The sequence below is a fragment of the Aethalodelphis obliquidens genome, unplaced genomic scaffold (genome assembly GCF_003676395.1).
Source record: "Aethalodelphis obliquidens isolate GAN/ISIS:26980383/991018 unplaced genomic scaffold, ASM367639v1 scaffold3, whole genome shotgun sequence".
Classification (NCBI taxonomy): Eukaryota; Metazoa; Chordata; class Mammalia; order Artiodactyla; family Delphinidae; genus Aethalodelphis; species Aethalodelphis obliquidens.
In genome coordinates, this window is record NW_020837947.1 from 31836442 (window position 1) to 31858805 (window position 22364).

At 38.2% G+C, this 22364-nt stretch overlaps 1 protein-coding gene across 11 annotated transcripts in view; it reads right to left on the reverse strand.

Moving 5' to 3' along the window:
* Window positions 1–941: 941 nt before the first annotated feature.
* The window catches only part of L3MBTL3 (L3MBTL histone methyl-lysine binding protein 3), a 120745-nt gene continuing 99322 nt past the window's right edge, over window positions 942–22364 (reverse strand). For 10 of the 11 annotated variants that reach the window (XM_027086643.1, XM_027086679.1, XM_027086689.1 and 7 more), the window contains 4 exons: window positions 19482–19561; window positions 8725–8894; window positions 8234–8296; window positions 942–2772 (listed from right to left, as the gene is read on the reverse strand). In XM_027086643.1, the coding sequence (XP_026942444.1) occupies window positions 2629–2772; window positions 8234–8296; window positions 8725–8894; window positions 19482–19561 (457 nt within the window). In that variant the 3' untranslated portion in view covers window positions 942–2628. The remainder of the gene's footprint in view (window positions 2773–8233; window positions 8297–8724; window positions 8895–19481; window positions 19562–22364) is intronic. The other variant, XM_027086729.1, reaches the window with a different exon arrangement.

Below are 22364 nucleotides of genomic sequence, written 5' to 3' on the forward strand. Positions count from 1 at the left end.
TTTGTAAATAAGTTCATTTGTATCATCTTTCTTTTTAGGGTTAGCCTTGAAAGAAAGCCTCTCTTTGTTCCTTTGGGCCGGGGGTGGGGGTGGGGGGGCGGAGAGATAGGGGTGGAGCTGCAAGGTAACTGCAGTGAAGTTTGGCTCAGACATGTGCTGACCATGAGCTTTATTGTCTCTTTCAATGGTGTATCTGTCTCCAGTGGACAGCATGGCCATGCCACTTGGCAAATATTCAATATTTCTTGACCAACCTAATCCTATTTTCTTTGGAAGCTGAGTCCACTGAATCTACAAGTTGCAAAATAGCAACCTGGGGTAATATTTCAACCGGTAGACAGGACGGACTCCTTTGGCTTGCAGAGTGTTTGTAATTTTTTAAAATGCCTTTAGAGATGGGAAGGTTCTGTCAAGTTCCACATTCCCCATCCCTCCCTTTTGTCTTACTCCAAGCCTGCTTCTCTCATTTCAGGGACCTCCCTGTCATCACGGCTCCCTGTTTCCTCTGTTAAAACTTAGACTATACTTAGACTATATCCCAGGGATGGAATGGTGAAAGGTTTCCTCTTCTTGTGGAAGACTCTTCCACCCTAATAGGGATGCTTAATGCCTTGCCTCTAACATACAACAACATGCTTCTTAGAATGAGTAGATGTTTTCAGTAAGATTTAAAAGGCTCCTCTGTTCCAATATGTGCTTTAAACTAGAAGGGAAAAGTTCTCAATGCGTGTGAATCCTACTTGACGTAACCATAAAATTGATTTTTTTCCCTTTTTGTCACTCTTCACATCATCTGGGACATAGTTTGACAAACAATTCCAAATCCTACAGATTCATTCATTACACAGGTATCTAGTGCCCATATGTTTGATATTGTTCCTGCTCTCATACGCCCCTCCTATCTGACAAGGTTTCTTAAGAATCATACATATATAAAAAAGTATCTGCAATTAAGATTTTATTTAATTCATGTCAGGTATAACAAGTGCAACTTGAATGTACAAATTCTGAACAAAAAAGGAGAAAAGAACTAACAACAAAAAACTTTTTTTAAAGCAGATTTATGCAAAGAAATGAAGTGGGGGGGTCATGGGCCCTGTTTTACCTTGAATTATGACAAAAGCAAAGGACCACTCATAGACTTCCAATGCAGGGGGGAATATTAAGGGAATCCTACATGAGAAAAAATGAAAGCAACTAAGGAAAGAGGTGGACCTTTCCCCAGAATTCAGACAACATGCTACAAACTTACTTTCTACTTTTAAAATAGTTCTTAAATAAATATCCAATCCTGGAATTAAAAGTTACATACATAGGCTGATAAAATAATTTACCTTTTGCGTTGGAGATGCATTCTTGCAAAAGTAACACTACCAGCTATCAGTTTATAGGTCATCAAGGGCTTTCATTTAAAGTGCATCTGTATGCTTCTATACTGAGGAGAAAAGAGTCTCTCCAAAACAGAGCTCCTTGAATAACTGCTCTGGGAAGGTCGCCTCCCTCATCTGTGAGCATTTAGAATCTTTGTGTTGACTGGCGCTGCTCCCTCAAATCTTGCCTCTTGGGTAAAATCTATACACTCTCTCTTCAGCCAATCCTAAAAAAAACCTTTGGGTTTGAAGGACACTGCAAGGTCTGAGACAGAGCTCTTTCCAGGTTAGTGTTTATATCAATAGAATGAGCCCTTCATCTCTGAAGAGCACCAGTTATTTCAATGACAATTAGAAGCTCAAGATCATCTCATAAATAGTTTAAGATCATACAAACAGCCCCCCAATATAACTGCATACTCCTTTGATATCACTGGAGTCCTGTAAACACACAGGGCACCACGATGTATGAGACTGATGTCATTCAAATACATCACCTAATTTATTTATGTTTATATATTTTATTTTTCAATTCCATTATTTATATACATGTTTTTGGTAATTAAGTCAAGATGCTGGTGAAAAGTAATTTGTTTAACATTTCATAATTGCGTGCAAAAGTAAAAACACTGATTTAAAGAAAGGTAATTTTTACAACTATTCAGCCCCAACAAATTATGACAAGCAGTTAGGCAATATCATGACTTGCAAAGTTATACTTAGCATAATGTTGCAATTCAAAATATGGCACAGAATTAACAAGACAGATAACAGTCCCACTGGCTAAAGTTAGCCAGGTTTTCACAAATTTGGTTTAAGTTGAAGTTTGATTATATAAAAAGGTTCCTGAAAGTGTTGAAAAAGAAACAGTGTACATGAAAGAGAATTCAACAATGTTTACAAAATGCCAAAAGTTCTTACTCTGCCCTCCCCCACCCCCGCTTTTTCCATAAATAATTAATGAAGTCCCCCTTCCCTCCCACCCCCCAGCCTCAAAAAGATTTACAAAGATAAATTTAGCTCAGTGAACAGAACCGAAAGACGACTGTTGTACTGTTGTTAGACAGTACCTGGTTAAAAGCTCAAGCACTTTCGTAAGAATTCGTATATATTGTCTCTTAAGGAATATAAATAATCTGACAGCATTGCTCTTTAGAGTTTTGGAGACTTCTCGCTTAGGAGTTACTGCTGTCTTTGTGCTTTGAGTAAAACATGAGCTTTAAAGCAGAAAGCTGATGGTGCTCAAAATTCACCACCTTCAAAGTTCATTGTGGGAGTTCTTCTCTGCGGCTTTGAACATCAGGATAGAATTGAAAATTTTGAGGGCAGGGCCCAACTTAATGCTCATAATTTTCACAATGTCTGTCTGGGTCATAAGCAGAAATGCTTCTCCATCAATTTGCTAAAATGGGAGGAAAAACACAAAAGATTGTGAGTTAATCGGATGTAGGGTTATGGGACATATTCAAGGTTCAATTATCAGCTCTCTTCTACACAGTAACACTAAAACGGCACAGATGGGCAGTTCATGTGTACAAACAACAGTTCCTCATAAGTGGACCTTTCTTATCTACAACAACACCCCCAAATGTGGACTGGGAACAAAGTCAAGTTCATTCATCTGAAGAATCAGCTCATAGGAAAGTGGAAGGAGCTCGTATCTTTCTGTGATTATTCTGACGTAGGCGCTGAGTCAAGAATAATTTGGGAAAATCCAGGGTGCCTCAAATCCAGTCCTTATCAGGGCAGGTTTTAAAATGAGAGATGAGAATAAGTACATAAATACTTGTGGATAAACAAAGGAATTCAGGCAAACACATCGGCTACATGCCTTCCACCACGAAGAAAAGAAAATCAGTGATAACATTCATTTTTAGAGTAGCCACAGTTATTTTTCAAATACAGAAGAAAAGGAATTACTAACAACCAACAATGGCAACCACCAGTATAGCTGAAGGAATGTAAGCCTGGTGGGAAGAGGTGTACACTCTAGGCTGGTTCTTCTACTACTTGGGTAACGGTAAGAAGCATCCTTCCTCTCTCTGGTTCCCTTCTAAGACTAAAAGTCTACATTTCTACAGAATAGGATACTATGAGGTTCAAAGATACAACTCTGTGAAGATGATGTCTGGTTCAGTGGGTAGAGCAAAGGAGTAGTCGTCTTTTTGTATGATTTTCAGCTCTTGGGGAGTCCGCCATCTTAAAAAAATTAATTCACTTCTCTTTCAGTCTTCTCATTTTGTACAAAAAGTAAAATACACTTTTGCTCTCTGCCTTGGAGGACATTAGAAACCTTGACAGCAGTGTACTATTAGGGGCTGAACTGTGTTCCTCCCAAATGCCTATGTTGGAGTGCTAACCTCCAATAACCTTAGAATGTGACCTTATTTGGAAACAGGGTCACTGCAGATGTAATTAGTTAAGATGAGGTCATACTAGAGTAGGGTGGGTCCCTAATGCAAGATGACTGGTGTTCTTATAAAAAGGGGAAATTGTGACACAGACACACATAGAAGACAACAAGAGAACACCATCTGCAAGCCACAAAGAGAGGCCTGGAGCAGCTCCTTTCCTCACAGACCTTGAAGGAAGCTACTTGCCAACGCCATCATTTCTTGTGTTCAGATTTCTAGCCTCCAGAATTAGGAGGCATTACATTTCTGCTGTTCAAGCTACTGGTTTATGGTATTTTGTTACAGCAGCCCTAGCAAACAAATACTACTATAAATTCTGTCAGCAGTTCACTAAATAAAGCCTAATGTAATTAAGTTGCCGTTTCTTGAAATTTTCCTCTTTCCTCTAAAAATAAAAACGTGTAAATCTAAATTGCTTATATGCTTAATCAGTAAGAACAAGAGTCATCTTATACAACTTTAAGTAACAATCATGTGGAAAAAGTTTGCTAATTTTCAGCAAGGAAACACCCTGCTGTCATAAACTAGAAGTAAAGACACTGCAGTGTTAATTTCTAAGTGTAAGACAAGTTAAGTGGCAGCTACAAGAAATGTTCTATTGTTTTTTGGAAACATTTGCTTTGGTCTCATTTGCTTGTGCTGTGACAGGTCTCTGATAAACAAGTCCAAGCAGAGAGGCAGATCTACTAACACTTTACTCAACCCAGACAGACCTTGGTAGAATGAAGGGTCTGATAGAAGTCGTCTAAGACATTAACTAAAATGTCAACCTACTGGGTTCCCAGGGAGCTCACTACAAAGAGTGAATGGTTTATTATAACCTTGGGCCCTACTGAGTCTTCTTCTGGGACTAAGTAAGAATTTAAAGTGACAGATGACTGATGAAAAGGAACATGCAGAGAACGAGGCTGGAGTCTAAAAGCTAGGAGTGGGATGAGAAGGATAAGTTTTGGTAGATTATTATTTTTAAAGCTAACCTGGGAAGAAAAAAGTCATCTTGAGGCTAGAGCCAAACTTTAGTATATTACATACAAGCTGCTCTGATGTGTAGCCATAAGGATAAGCCTCAACTGGAAAGAAGTAAATAATTTAAGAAAGTACTTTCTGAAAACAGTAATTACTGCAATGGATTGCTGCGTTTATTTTTGGTTTACGCTTTTGTAATGTATATAAACTGGTCTAGCTCCAGAGATTAAGTATCTTGCTAAAGGCCCAAAACTCTGAAGGAGGATTTGGAATTTGGGGTTCTTGCCTTCCATTTCATTGCTCTTTCCACTGTGCACTCATGGTTCTTTTCCAGTGTTGTAACTCTGCAAATCACAGCGATATGCTCTTTGAATGTCTTTCTCAGAGTGTAAAGGTATGAGTCTATTCATTCAACAGAAACTTATTAAATACCCATTAGAGTCTAGATATTATTCTTGGGCCTGGGCATATAGCTCAGACTAAAACAGATAAAAACAAAACTAACAAATAAAAACTCCTTGTAGAGTTTACATTTTAGTAGTAGGAGACAGACTCTAAGAAAAACCATAATAAGCAAATTAATTAGTAACTAATTCTAAAAGGTGATTAGTGGTATGAAAAAACTGCGAGTCGGGGAGATGAGTGGACAGTAGGGCCAGGATGGATGTGTGGTGGCAGGTGGCAGATTGAAGGAGGATAGTCAGGATAGGATATTGAGAAGTGGAGTAAGCTACGTGAGCACCTAGAGAAAGAGCATCCCAGGCAGAGGGGGGAGCCAGAGTGTACCTGGATAATCTGAGGAATGGCAAGGAGGTCTGTGTGTGGAACAGTGCAAGCAGGGGACAGAGTGGACGAAGAGGTCAGGCGGTGAGAGAGGTGATGGGGTGTCAGACTGTCGCCCTTGTGAGGCTCTTGGCTTTTGCTCTGATTTAACTACTGGAAAGACCTGAACAGAGGAGTGACATGATTTGACTTTATCTTGTAGCAGAATCAGCCCAGCTATGCTGGAAATAAATTACAGAGGAGCAGGGACTTCCCTGGTAGTGCAGTGCTAATGCAGGGGACACGGGTTCGAGCCCTGGTCTGGGAAGATCTCACATGCTGCGGAGCAACTAAGCCCGTGCGCCACAAATACTGAGCCTGCGCTCTAGAGCCCAAGAGCCACAACTACTGAGCCTGCGCTCTAGAGCCTGCGAGCCACAACTACTGAGCCCGTGCACCACAACTACTGAGCCTGTGCTCTAGAGTCCAAGAGCCACAACTACTGAGCCTGCACTCTAGAGCCCAAGAGCCACAACTACTAAGCCTGTGCTCTAGAGCCTGCGAGTCACAACTACTGAAGCCCACATGCCTAGAGCCCATGCTCCGCAACAAGAGAAGCCACTGCAATGAGAAGCCCGCGCACCGCAACAAAGAGTTGCCCCCGCTCGCCACAACCAGAGAAAGCCCGCGCGCAGCAACGAAGACCCAACACAGCCAAAAATAAAATAAATAAATAAAATACTATTTTAAAAAAAAGATCATAGAGGAGCAGAAATAGAAGCGGGGAGCCCGGCTAGGAGGTTATTGCTTTAATCCAGGCAGGAGAGGATGGTGGCTCTGACCACACGTAGCAGTGGAGGGGGGAGAGGGAGCTGGGACCCTTAAATGCTTTCAAAATACATCCAATAGGGTTTTCAACAGATTAAATGCGGAGTATGTAAGAGAAGGAGTCATCTGGGATGGTTTCAAATAATAGCCCACACCTGCACTTTGCCTTTCAGAGATGACTTACAAGACTTTAGCTAGATTTGTTTTCTCATTTTCATCTAGGACTCAAAACCCACGCCTGCTGACCTGGTGAGACATGTGAGAGCAAGGATCATGTCCTATTATCTCTGAATTAACCCTCTTACTAGAGCATTACATGGAGTATCATACAAATGGTAGGAATTTAACAAGATTTCACAGGGTGAATGAATAGTGGAATGAACATATGAATGATACATGTTGACAGAGAACATTCATCGCCTCATTCTTCAAAAGAAGGCTCTGTCTTTGAGGATATTAGGTGCCTGGGGAGTGTCTCCAAAGATAATATGAAGAAAAAAGTTATTCAAAGAAATAACATATCATTTGAATTTGAATCTTACTTAACCTAAATAACAGAGCAAATCTATATGGATTGGCTAGATATCAACAGAAGCAAAAGTAGAATTTATAAAATAGATGTGCTAGAAATTTATTTTTAAAATTGTTTCATCATTTTCAAAGGTAATGTTACTACATGGCTCTTTCAAAGAAAGAGCAACAGCTCCCTGCAGGAATCTAAGTCTGCTCAGGGATCGAAAATCGACTGAGAGTAACCCACAAAGACACCTGGGACCTGGGCTTTAAGAAACTCAAAATCTGAATAACTGCAAATCCTTTAATTTGACCTTCAACTAGAAAGAAGAGAGAACATTTCTGAAAGTAAGACCATAAATCAGAAAAGGGCTGATGACAATCAGATCCTTGTGCATTTTAACAGGCACCCACATAAAGCATAAATGATACCTAACGGTATAATGACACTGGCGACCGGCGGCTCAATTCTTGGCTGTGCCGACACTCTTGCACACTCTTGCACACTCTTAACTGAAAGTGTGCTATTTGAACAGTGGAGGCTGAGCATAGGAGCAAACAAGGTATCTTACAGCTGCAGACAGCAGATGCTGGACAAAGCCTTCTCAGACGACTTAGTCCTCATTGTACCTTCTGAGATCAGGGTGATAACTGACTGGTCTGCTTGGAGGAGATGACAGGCAAGTGGCTTATTTTTAAAGGTCTCTAGTGAAAAGAGTCTCCTGCTTCTAGTGTAGTTAGAAGTAGAATTCCTTTTTGTCCTAATGCTCACTAGAGGTGGTATCATTATTAATCATCCCTTATAATTGAAGTTTTGGACAGGCAGATGAAAACAACTAATAAAATCATCTTCCAACAGCAGACGGTAATAGATGTAATGAATATCAGTTAGAATAAATATCATTGAGAAATATATAAGATCTAAGGGACTGTTTTAGCAATAATGGTAATATTAACTATCAGCATCAAATGAAGTTAATTTTGGTGTTAAAATGATGTTTGAAAATAAAATAATGGGAACTAATTTTACTTTGTTAAAAATGAAACGTTGCTTCTTTCTTGCGTTGGTTTCTTTCTGTGCTATACACTATATAAATGCATGTTTTTAAGTTTTGTGTTTGTTTTGTTAAATAATGAGCTTAGTGCTACTGCTGTGGGGCATCAATAAAATGGCACAATTTCCTTTGCATCTAATTTTATACAAACACAATTTTGTACAACTGATTAATGCTGCTTGTTAGACAACTCGATATCACTTTGTCAGTTTCAACATAACCCGTCTCTTCCTTCCTCTGCCAATTTAGAACATTTCACCATTCACTGCCATTCAGTGCTTTGTCCCCCCTTAAGTAACATACTGCAGTTTAGTGGAATACTTACTTCGTCTTTAAATACCTTTCCATGTTCTTCACATCCAGGTAAGCTCTGTATGAACTCTGACACCTGTTAAAAATATGATTAAAATTCCAGTTTAAAAAAAGAAGCTGGGGGCTTCCCTGGTGGCACAGTGGTTGAGAGTCCACCTGCCGATGCAGGGGACACGGGTTCGTGCCCCGGTCTGGGAAGATCCCACATGCCGCAGAGCGGCTGGGCCCGTGAGCCATGGCCGCTGAGCCTGCGCGTCCGGAGCCTGTGCTCCGCAACGGGAGAGGCCACAACAGTGAGAGGCCCGCGTACCGCCAAAAAAAAAAGAAGCCAGAATCTAAATGCTACAGGTTCAAAATATTTAACCTATACTTTCATTGTTTCTTTCAGAATATTTCTTCTCTTTCAGAAAAAAAAGACTAAATCCCACATGCATTCATGTTGCCCTCTCCTTAAGCCAGTACTCCTACGTCTGGCCCCTGGCAGACCAAGAAAATAAAATATACCTCATCTGTGCTCCATTTGGAAACTTTACTGGCAGGGATGCCAGCTACAGTTGGGAGAAGTTTGCTCTGCTGCTCCCAACGCAAGGGCAGACATGGAATTGGGGACTTAAAGGACAGAAAGACCGCCGACCGCCGCTGTGCCTGCTGTACGCTGGGTTCTTCCCGGGCACCTGGTTGACAGAAACAATCAGGAATTCACTCTCTGAAAAGCAGCCAAAAAAGCCCCCAATGCCATGTGTCGCCCCCAAACAATGAGTAGCATGGAAGCAAGGTAAAGCATTGGTTCAACATTACATTCATTGAATAATTACACTCTCGTTCATCTTTACTGAAAGTCACCATAAGAAACAACCTGAAGTTCAACCGACACGTTTGCCACATCACCCATCACTGAAGACATGCATCATCACACCATTCAACGTTCCCTCTTTAATGCTTCAGATAAGAAATCTGCCCCCGAGCTTTAGTGACAAGGAAAATAACTCTCACCCTACGAAATTATATTTGGTTCCCTTTTGGCTTTGCATGTCCTAAAAGTAAGAGCCAAGTTGCAGGCTCAAGTCCAGCCGCTGTGTTTACCCTGCAGTTACCATACCTGTTCTCTCCTTTTACTTCAGCCCTGTTCTGTTCTTCCAATTTCTACTTACTAATCACATCAATTTTTCAAATAGCCAACTTATATTTTTTGAAAGGGGATATGAAATTATTGAAATAAAGATAAAATAGCATAAAGGCAAATGCTTTTGTCATTCTTCACTTGTGAAGATCAAAGTTAAAACTACAGAATATTCTATCTATCTGCCAGTTCTTCTGAATCCAAACCTAGTTTACCTGCTGCTCTTCTAAAACAGCTGTTTTCTAGCCAATGTTTTTTTTTTTCCTTGGGACTCTTGACTTAGAGTTTGTCCATCATTATCTCCGTAAGATCGGATCCTTTAGAACGGAAATCTTTTCTGAAAACTACTTACTCAAAGCCCATCAGAAGAAGGCACCTCCCCACACTTACTCTCCGCTCTGCCCACCAGCTCAGCTAAAAACTGAAGGTGGCAGCACACCTAGAACCCCCTCCAATCACACCCCATCCAGCAAGGAAACCACTTCCCTGACTTCGAACACCCTCTCTTCTTTTGCCCTGGTTCTGAACTGTAAGTTTGATGGAAACTTGGTATCTGGCTTCTTTCTCTCAATAGTGTCTGTGTGATTCATCCACATTGCTGTATGTAGTTGTAGCTCACCTGCTCTTTGCTGTGTGGTTTTTCACTGTTATGAATATTTCACAATTAATTTGGAGCTGATGGACATTTGAGTTGTTTTTAAGTTTTGGCTAAGACCGACAGTGTTGCTGTGCATGCTCTCGTACATATCTTTTCTTGAATATATGTATGCCTTTCTGTTGCATACATACTGAAGAGTGAGACTTTGTGGTTATGACGTTTGTGTACATTAAGTCTCAGCAAATTCCACCCGTTTTCCAAAACAGCTGTGTAGTACACACCTACTAACAGCATAAGTGTTCCAAATGCTCCATACATGTTCTTATCAGCATGTGGTATTGTCTATCTTGCTCACTGTAACCCTTTTGGTGCGGGTGTCATGGCATCATACTGTGGTTACAACCGCATTTGTCTGATGACAAAGTTGACAATCTTTTTGTAAGTTCATTGGTCATATGGAGAACCTCTTTTGTGAAGTACTTATCTATTTTATGCCCATTTTTCCATGAGGCCATCTTGCCTTTTTCTTAACTGATTTGTAGAAGTTATCTATATATATATATACTCTGGGTAAGAATCCTTTCTTGAAAATATGTATTACTTATATCTCCTCCCACTCTGTGTCTTCTTTTTACTCTCTTAAAAAGGTCTTTTGATAAACAGAAGTTCTTAATTGTAGTAAAATTTATTAATTTTTTCTTTTAGGGATAGTACTTTTGAAGAAATCTTTGCTCACCCCAAGGTCCTGAAGATAGCCTCCTCTGTTTTCCTCTGAACACTTTATGTTTTACCTTTCACGTTGAGGTCACAATCCATCTGAAATTTATTTTTATTATGGTATGAGGTAAAGATCAATATTCATGGTTTTTTTCCACATGGATTTCTAATTGCCCAACCATGATTTAATGAAAAAGACCAACCATCCTTTCCCTGCTGTACTGCAGTGCCAGCTTAAAAATAAATCTAAATGTGTTTTCAAATATTCTCTTCTGTTCCACTGGTCTCTTCACACCGACCCACAGGCTTTAATTACTCTCATTTTATGAGTGTACTGATATCTGTGATCTAGGTCTTCTTCAAGACTCCTTGACTATCCTTACCCCTTTGCATTTCCAATTTTAGGATCTGCTTGTTAAAAAAAATGCTAGGATTTACATTGGGAAAACCACTGAATATACATCAATTCGGTGAGAGAGAACATCTTCACAATATCAAGCCTTTCAATTCAAGAACAAGGAATCTCTCTCCATTTCTTTGGATCTTAAAACACCCCTCTTCAATGTTTTGTCATTTTCATGTAGAGGTCTTGCATATCTTTTGTTAAATTTATTTTTGTGTGTCTGATGTTTTCTGTTGCTATTATAAGTGGAATAGTTTTTTAAAAACTACTTCCTACTGTTTTATTGTGGATCTTTGATAACTTTTCTCTTCAACTAGCCTAATGTAAATTTGAATTGCTCTGAATGTTAGAAAAGTCACTATACTGAATTAAAAGAAAAAAAAAATCTATCTTACTGGAGCTAACACCCACTGGTCCTTGCTCTACCTGAGTGAGCTCATATAGAAAACTGTGTCTGCTCCCCATGAAACCTTCCAATTCTTCAAATATTTTATAAAAAACCCTTCATGGTCCCTCTTTCCACATTTCATCTACCGAATCTCATATAATTGGTTTTAAGGTTTTAGGTCTTCATCCTATTTTACTGAAAATCTATTATGAGCCAAATATACAAACCTGTACCAGTTTGTTTTTATTCTTTTAAAATTGCCCAGAGTTCAAGAAAGCTTTGTTTTGCATAAATATGGGGTAACTTTAAAACATTCCTTAATCTCAGACAGTCCTAAGAGTTCAGCAATTATTTGCAACACATTATTTGTAAATCCTTCAGGAGATGGACTTATATGAAATGGTAAGAGTTCTAGTTCCACACTAGAGTAAAACAACACAGTCTACTTTGTAACTTGTATTTGGATTGCCTGCCACAGAGTGTCAGTTTTTTCCAAAGCCATACACTTTCTTCTATAACTATTTATGTTCTGTTGACACTTGGCACTGTTTCCTCCTTCACTGAAGCTCCATTCTATGGTCATTCTATTCCTGCTAAAGTTGTATTATTCACAGTTCATTTCTAATGCTCCTACATCATTATTCCTTAGAAAAATAACTGAGCCATTCTAAAGAAGTGACTAAAAACCCTAAAGCTCCTATATTTCTGGTGGCGTTTGCATGTCTTCGAAGCTGACATTACACATAGGCCTAGACTCATACACCACTCCAATACTAATACCAACTTTGCATCCTTCACCTTAAGACCCCCCTTCCTCTTGCTGATTCTTTCATGTTGACTGATGCCCAGTGTTATTTTCTGACGAATGGGGCAACTGTAGCATTTACCAACCACAGAATATGCCATCTCCTCAGAAGATGTTAGGTACACGCTCCCAATCCAAAAAGGATAAAGAAAACAACTTCATTTGAGTGGATATGTATTGGATCCCTTGAAATGCACAGAAATGTGACTCCAGGTTTCTATTTTAACATGTGATATAGACTAAAATAAACGCACAGAGACTCTGGCTCAAGTAGCTGGCTCAGTGCAAAGAGTAGGGAAGAGTAGGCTTGAATGTGTATAATGTGCTTTAGAAAACAAAGCTTTTTTATTCTGGAAGACATTTCTGCCAATAGCATTTTAAGAGGGTCAGATTTCTCACCACCCTCCTCTCAAATGATTTAGCTGCATGAAAAATAATATTTTTTAAGGAGTTCTATGTATTTTTTTGAAGTTTCCCAAGAAGAAAATTTACCCAAGGTATATGGTCAAACTTTTTCTCACTACTCCCACACCCTGACTCTCCTTCCTCCTGGGGGAGAACAGTAACTGAATAACTAGCCCCCCAGAACCACCCTTGACCAAGATAAGACCTTGGGAAAAGACACTCTGCAAAGGAGAGCAACAAGATACATGGAACCTGACTTCCTAATACTGTTGAGCACCATTAAATCCTGGAGCACCTACCCTTGAGCCTCCTCCATGTGAGAGAGAGATAGACTGCTTTTTCCTGATATAAACCACTTGTATGGGTTTTATGTCACACACACACACACACACACACACACACACACACACACACACACCCCGCTAATCCTAATCACTACCAAGGTTTACTGCAAGAGAGTTTATAATAGTGAGAGACAGGAAATAACCAGCTTAGATACCCACTAGAGATTGGTCCATTAAATGATGCTGCATTGATCATCGATCCACAGAGGGAATATTTAATATTATTTTGTAATTAGTATAAATAGTTATGTAAAAATGATTGTAATATTACGTAGTTAGAAAACTGCAGGTTACAAAGTAGTTAGTACAATATTTCAGATATTAAAAAATCCCAAAAACACTCCCCAAAATTCAGAAAATGGTGTTAGAAAATAAAATTACAGATAATTTTGATTTTCTGCTATTTGATTCCCTGTATTTTCTAATTATTCTATAATAAATATGTTATTTTAACAATAAGTTATATAAAACCAGAAGCTGATATTGGATAAGATACTTATTGTTACTCAAAAATAATAACAAAAAAATGAAAGCCTCACTTTGGTGACTTGGAAAGCAATTTAATGCATTTTTTTGGAAATAATTACTAAAACATCAATTGCTGGGCTCCCTTAATAACAGAAGCAAGAAAATATTAGATGGGAGTAGCGTTAAGAGAAATAACTTTGTGGATCTTTGGTCTTACTGCTACTTCATCTCTCTAGACAATTACCAAATGAGGAATATTTTTCTTATGTTGATACTTTATGGATGGATAGTAAAGCCCTGCCTCTACCATTTACATATATTGTTTATAATATGGAAATCACTCATTCAGCAATTACTTATTCAGCACTTACAATGCAATGTGGAGGGCTACATCAATACAGCATATTCTTGTAGACTTTCTTGAAATGAAGTTTAATAGATAATAATGTAGTTATCCAAAGCAGATATTTGCAAATACAAATGTCTCTCAGTTCTGGCTGAGAATAGAGGTATTAAAATCCTTGATTTGGCATAGGGTAGGAAAAAGTGAAGGAGAAGATTAACTCTTGTGAGAAGACAGGTCTGATAAAGGTGATCCTGAAGAAATATATCCTCCAATGTTTCATGCAGAATCAAGACAATAAATCTTCAGAATAGAGACCACCATCTAAACCAAACATGAAATCTCCCAGTAGAAAGAGATGTCTTCACTACCATGGAGCATGAGAACCTGCTTCCTACAGGACTGTTCCCATTCGGGCCCAGTAGAACCACAGGGAGGGCAAGATCCAGAGAAAAGGAAAAGTTCTCTTCATGCTCCCTGCTGCTTTCGGACTCAGATCCCATTCTGCTTCCTGTTTCCAAGTCTGAACAATGCTAAGTCAACGAGCCACATCATGACTTTCCACTTGTCCTGACTCATTCCTTATCCCTTGAAGCCAGTGACAGAAGTGAGACCAGAATCTCCAACTGCCTTGTTTCATTTTAGTTTCAAAACAATGCTAGGAGGTAGCTAACCCGAAGATGAGGAAAACACATTGTGAGACAGGGCAAAGCCCAAAGCCACCCTGTGAGATAGGGGAAGCATCAGAAAGTGACCCTGGATCTTCTGTCTCCTAATAAGAAAGTACAGGGTCATGGTCAAGGGGGTGAGTTTAAGAGTCTGATATACATGGATTCAAGTCCCTGTTCTGCCACTAACTAGCTCTAAATTTTGGCTAAATCAATGTGACAGGATCACTGTAACGACTACATGATATTTTTAAAAATGCTTATTCCAGTGTCTGACATATAGTAAAGACTCAGCAAGTGGGAAAACTTATTCCTATCTTGAAAGAAAGGCATGCCACTGAGAGTATCCTGAATACAAAAAGGCAAAGATGAAAAGGAATCAGTGACCCTTTTAAGCTAATATTCCACGAGCCTATAGAAAAATGCTCTTAATGTGAAAGGGAAAAAAGCCAGGAGAAATGGGATACATCTGTCAACCAAGTTTTTTTTAATGGAGTTACTAACTGGTGACTAAATATAAAAAGGATGAACAATAACAATGATTGGGTAAAATAAATGGATCACAGCATCAAGGAATGTGGATAAAATTAGCTCCAAGATCCTAAACGCAGGCGTGAAAAATATTTGAGGATCATTTCAAGGTTAACAACCAAAATAAAAACCAACTGCTATGGAAGCAAAAGGCAAGCCTGATTCTTCAAGTGAGAATCTAGTACATTACAAAATAAAATTCAACTCTTTCTGCATATCAGCACCCCTGAGAGAGAATGTTTGCAGAAGGGAAAAGAAAATTACACGTTTCCCAGGAATACAGGAGTTTAAATTTGAAGGTCAATTTATAGGATCCTTTATTAATGGACCTTCCTACAATGGAGGAAATGAATTAGTTTATCTTTCAGGCAAAGGAGACAGAAGCCAACAAAAAGAAAAAGAAGAAAAAGTGATGCATTGTATTCAGTAAAGGTCCCCAAAGGTCAAATTCGGTAGCATAGTGGCAATCATCAAAAAATCAAAAAGGCTCATAATCACACATATTGTATGGAATTAAATTGAATTAACTGAAGAAACAAGGTAGGAAGATGTTTTTCTAGGGGGAAGTGCTTTTAAAAATCAATTTGCTCTAAGACTCCAAACAAAATAGTTCTCATGGGCTTACTGAATCTTAAATCCTACTAGCTATAAGGAATACAGGGCGGCTTCTTTTCAGACTCCTCTATACTAAATAGGGCACAAACTGCAAGAAGATTTCTCTCCTTTCCCCTATTCCACCACTGGTGAATGATATTGTGAATGAACACTGGTGAGCACCTACTAGGCTCAGCATATCTACCTGACCCTCAGGCTCAGGTGTGAAAGAGGAATTCTACTGGCACCCAAATGGGAGCATTGAGGGGTAAGTGTTCTTCACAAAAAACCTGGGGAAACTTCTCTGCACTCAAAAATGATAAAATAAAAAACAATCACCAGGGGCCTCTGATAAGTTCTACAAAACATTGGGAGAGGACCATTGATTTATTGACAGAAGCGTTTCATGATTTTAGTAAGGCACAAGGGAACATGACGTCTACAAAACAAAACAGGCTATGAAAAGAAAAAAACAAGCCAGTGCAGGAAATTAAAGGAAAATAAAAACCACTATTAAAATTCACGTTAAAGGCAGTAACTAGTAGACTTGACAGAGCTAGAGTAAGACATTTCAACTTGAGAAATATGTCTAGAATATCAAAAAATGCATAAGCTGTTGGAATATTAAAATACTTCCATAATGGCTGGTAATAGTCCCCTCCATCCTCAGCAGTCAGGCCCTTGCAGGACTTCCAGATGCTGCACCGAAGTACAGCAGGGAGCTTCCAAACTCTGCTCCAGCACTAAGGCTGGTGTTTGTTTTAACTGTCCTGTGCAATGTTGGCTGTCAAACCAATTGTTAAATATTTTGAATAACATCCTTTGGATCTAACCCAAGAGTAAAAGGTATTACCAATCAAAAAGGAGAAAAGAACAAAAGTAATAACAAAAATAATAACTGAAGGAATTTTTCTGGATTAAAAAAAAAATCCTGGATCTAAAAAGAAAAAGTAAATAAAGCGCATGACATCTCAGGCAAAATAATGAAAAGACTGAATTTAGGAGCCGGATTCATTGTCTAAAACAAAAAGGTTGGATTGAATTGGGCCTAATCCCACATATGTGAAAGGATGTTCTGGTTTGTTGTTCAGTTTTTTTCAGTTCTGTTTGATTTTTCTTAAAGGAAAGTCAGAGACCAAATGACTAGCTAGGTGTAGTGGACACTGTGGTGGGCTCCCCCTTCGGAACCCAGAGATTCATTCTCCTACCTGCTGACTGCTGATGCCTCAGAGCTACCTCCCTCTCCAGGAACTGCCCTAAGCCAAAGGGAGGCTCCTTGCCCAAGGACATGGCCCGTCTCAGCCAACATCCAAGGACTGGTCAATACAAAGGCCTGGTCCTCATGCCTAAATTCAGGATAACTCGGAAGGGTCATCTGGAGCTCATTTGTGGGATCGACTGAGGCTTCTGCTATAACTGCATCACAGCTCATTCTGCCCACTGTTGCTTCTCTCACTCTCTCATTGGTATCGTTCCCAAAAGTACCCACCAAAAACCTTCTGCACACAGCACTCCCAATGTCTGTTTCCAGAGAGCCCAATCTGAGACACTAGGTCATGGCTCTACTGAGACCTGAGAGGCAGGAGGACAGAAAAAACTAAACACATCCACCCACTGACTAGGATCTGAGATATCACCAACGTCACCAAGATACAGGAGCCCTCAGACACCATAAGATCTCATTTTGGACTGAAGGATCATGGGGTCCAGGGAAAGACAACCAATGAACTCTTAAATGGTAACGTCAGGAAGTGAAATTCAAATCTTTTCCATACAACATGAATCTGGAAAAAATTTTCAAAAAGAAAAAAAGAAAGAAAGGAAATCTAAAGCTGAGAAAGCAGTTAAATAAAAGCTGACAATCATAATAACATGATTTCACTACAGTAAAAATTAACTTTATGGAAGTTTTACATAAAATGTTTCAAAAGAGAAGGGAAGTCATCAAACTCATTTTAGGAGGCTAAAACTGGATGAGATATTAATATGCGAACCTTACTTAGGAACATATGTGCAAAAATTCTCAAAGCAGCTTGTTTTTATGAGGCTCCCTTTCACTAATGAAAAATAAGACAGTAAGTAAAATACGCATATTGAACTATAGGTTTTATGGGTGACAAAAATAACAGAGTTATATATGGATCCTAGCAATGTTTCTTTGGGAAGAATTGTAAAACAGAAGAACTCAGGCAATTCAAATTTAAAAAACAGGATAAAAATATACAAAGTTTGAAAAGACATAAAACTATCACAGAAAAAGAGAGAACACCATGCATATCATGTTAATAAACCTGAAATTCTCCATTAATTAGACTATGTTCAGAAAAAAGTGATCAAAATCAGCTCAGCAAATAAAATGAAAAGTGAATTGCATCACGAAATTAGGAAGAAACTGAAAAGGTTGTCAAATTATTACTCCCTCAAAAAGTTCAGAGCCCAGGTTTTATTATGAATCTATCTAAACCTTGCAATGATCAGATAATTCCATGCAATAGACATTCATTTCACAATACTACTACTACTTCTGCTATTACTACTACTACCACCACTAGCAGCTAATATTTTGGCCACTGATGCATTTATTCCTCATAATAATCCAGTGATGTGGGTACTATTAAGAAACTGAGGAACAGAGAAGTTAAACACTTTTCCCAAAGCCAGCCACACAGCTAGTACTGGTGGAGCTGAGAAGAGAATGAAGGCCGTTGCTCCTAACCACCATTCACAAAGAAAGGCTGAAGCCTTTGATTAAGAACCCGATATACCCTGATGACAAAAGCTTCGTAAATTAAATGTTTTTCTTCCTTTCTAAATGACCAGAAACATTATAGCACTTATTATGTGCCAAGCACTGTTCTAAGCAAGTTACAAATGTTACTGTACTCAATCCCCATAACAACTGTGGGAGGGAGTTACCATCATCAACCTTCTGGACAGATAAGGAAACAAGCACTGAAACGTATTCCGTGAAATGTCCAAGATTACACAGCTAGCAGGTGGTAACAGATCAGGGATGCAAACCCTGGCCATCTGAAGGGTTTGTATGTGGTGCAAGACTAAACACCATAAAACATGCTGAGGACAGCAGAGAATATAACTTTTAAATTAATCATAAATTACTGCTTTATGACAATCAGATATGGAAATCAAAGCATCACTTATGGAATAGGTCATTATAGGCAAACAGTCCTTAGGTGCTATTCTACAATCTTATAAACAGTCTGAACCAAATAAAGCACATGACAAGCAAAGTCCCCAGGGACAATCATTAAAATCATAATCGGGACAACAGTTTCTTATAAAAAATAACACTATGCATAAATTATAAATACCATTTATATTATGAGTAACAGTCATTACGACTTCATTGTTCAGTTAAACCACTGTAATATCTATTCAGCAAAGATGTAAGACAAATTACTTTCTCCAATACAACTTAAAACTTGTTCAAGCAATTTCCTTTTCATTTTGTGGTATTAGGTTAAGACCATATTAGTTCTATTGGAATTTCAACACATTCTGAGAGGAGTCTGAAACATATGAAGCAAATGATATCAACAATACCAAAAAAATTTACGACAAGGACCAAACAGAATGCCTTATCCAAACTTTATATACAATATTGTACAGATATGTGAAACAGACTGTAAATACAGGTCACAGATGGACCCATATCGTTGTGAAGTATACACCAAATTTATCCTGAACAATAAACTTTTATTGCCTGTGGTAACAGAACCAACCAAATGAAGTTTATCTTTAATATATAAAAGGGACTGATACATTCCAGTTAAGTTTTGATTGTTGAGTATTAATAGTAATACCCATCAATACCCATCAATAATACCCATCAATAATATGAGATTATTATGGGTACCTGTGGCTTCATGTGATGTCCTCATTTCACTCTCTGTTCTCTCTTCAAAGTCTTCTTTGACATCATCAGCATGCTGGTCTCTGAGAAAAAAATAGGTGTTTTAATATTTTGTAATAGAAACGTTTAAAGAAATGGGAAAGTGGGGGTGGGTGGTAGTGGTGGGATGAACTGGGAGACTGGGACTGACATATATACACTAATATGTATAAAACAGATAATAAGAACCTGATGTATATAAAAAAAATAAAATAAAAATTGAAGTACAAAGAAAAAGGGAATGGCTCAAAACTGCACCTCAGCAACTGTTTTTTTTTTTTTAATTTAAAAACAAATGATACCATTAAAATGTTAGAAAGGATTTTCAGTTTTACTAAGAAGCAATTAATACTAAAAACACCTATAGGGACTTCCCTGGTGGCGCAGTGGTTGAGAGTCCGCCTGCCGATGCAGGGGACACGGGTTCGTGCCCCGGTCCGAGAAGATCCCACGTGCCGCGGAGCGGCTGGGCTCGTGACGCATGGCCACTGAGCCTGCGCGTCCGGAGCCTGTGCTCCGCAGCGGGAGAGGCCACAACAGTGAGAGGCCCGCGTACCGCAAAAAAAGAAAAAAAGAAAATAATAAAATAAAATAAAAACACCTATAAATGTTCATTTTCCTCATTATCAATTTTCATTTACTGTTCAGAAAGATTTTAAAGCTAAGAATGGTATTAAGGTTAACTATTCTGGAAAATGTGGCCACTGAATATTTCAACTTCCAATTGGGACATGTATCCATGAGGAATTTTACTTGTACTGTATGGTAAGACTACAATTTTAAGTAGGAAAATGGTTTTAAAGTCCATACCATTTAATCAAGTCACTATATACTACTCAGCTCCAGAATTTGCGATTGAGGCTGAGATTGCCCAGGAGAATCAAACTCAAGTCTAGGAAGCTTTTCCTGGCTTAATCAGGTCAAATTCATAGGCTGAACTGATTCCACCTCTTTCTCACCAGGAATGAACTAATGCTAATCTAACCATGCCAAGAATGCTCTAAAGTGGAATGGACCCATTCCAATCCTAATTCAGAGCTTTACCCTGAAGTCAGTGACAAAAATGGCTTTAAAGGAAACCAGGCACAGGCTACTTATATTTTCTTTAAAACTAAACTTCAGGGATTTAAAAATTTTAACCTAATGTATTCCGTTCTCAGGGTTCAAAATAAATCCTTTATAATACTCTATAATACTCTGTACTTATGATGTTCTGTTGTTTCAAATGCTGTTACCTTTACAAATATATCCTTAGTTTCTTGAAGACTCAGACGACACTTCTGTTCAGTGTCAAGAAAAGGGATAATATCTTTGAAACCAAATATCCCAACAAAATATAAAGGAGTTCTATAGTCTTAATTACCAAGGCACTAATTTACTCCCTTTTTGTAACAATAATAATTTAACACAATGGTGCCAACACAGTAAGCATGAGATAAATAAAATGTTCACTAGTTCTTAGAAAGATCATTTCCAGGGACACATGAAATTTCACTGGAATCTGAGCTCCCTGGCTTACTTCATACTAAAAACAATTTATCACAACTGCTCAAGAATACTTGCTTATCTGAGAATGGGAAGAATCACCGTTATTATGCAATAAAAATTTTTTTTCCAAGAGAAATCAATTAATTACTATGGAGGCTCTTACTCCATAGAAAGTGGGGAGATGGAGGTAGAGTGAAAATAAGAAAATTGCTGATAACTGGAGAAAGGACACTAGTTGAAGTGATAGTAGAAAACTGTCTTCTCTGTAAAAACAGTGTTGAAGTTAGACTTGGTAATTACAACATGTTAAAAATCGGCTTATTATGCTAAAATTAGCTTATGTGATCTTCTGAATTTGTTTCATATTAAACTGGAAATAATAACCTTTGAGCCCACAAATCTATCCCAGTAAGTACTGTGGCCACTGAAATAAGTGGTTTGTGGATGGCTATATTAATAGTTATTAGAAACAATCACACATTAGAGTGACATAACTTAAAATTGGCATTTTTCAGAGTCAAAGAAAATAAATTCCTAATTAATTACTGTAGATTGCCTAAAAGCTTTAATGAATGGTTAAAAAAAAACCAAAAAAACCCCCCAAACAAACAAACAAAAAACCAAACTGAGCCCAAAGGCTAAAATTATATCTTAGAATTTTCTGCATATTTCATTTTTCATGATTGAAATTGTCCACTGATAATTAACAGTTACATGTTTGTGGTTTCCATAATGCATATTATATTTTCCTTTAAAGTAAACTTTAGTAAACTAAAGCTATAAGACCTAAGTATGAGGAAAGTTCTTCTGTATTCTTATACCCAAATACAATGCCAATGACTTATTTTATGAAATGTAGGAAAAGAATCATTTTCTAGGAGGGAACAGAGATAGAAAAGGAAAATAAGATGATTGACCCCAAAAGTTTCTTCATCCTAAATGTGCCATAATCCATCGCTGAAGAGAAGCACAAAAGCAGCCTTCTGCTTGTATATTCGTGTTCCTTCATTATAGAAGCGTGTTCAGTTCTTACTTTCCTTACTTTAACTCGTGATATTTCATTAAATTTAACCCATATAACTTGGGAATATATACATATGGATATTTATCTTCACCGAAAAACAATTCCAATGCAGGACTCCAAAAGAAATGTTCACTGAATGTTTTATTTCCAATCAATAAATTGATTTTGCTACCTCCTTAAAATTAAAAGTGACTAAGCCCCTTTGGGTTCTGATGCTTCCTTTAGCTAGAGGGTTGGCAGGGTGGGGTCAATATGAATAGTCTTTTAGAAGGGGTATTACGAAACAGATGGATGAACAGAACCCCTGAAGGAAACAGAATCCTGACCAAGCACAT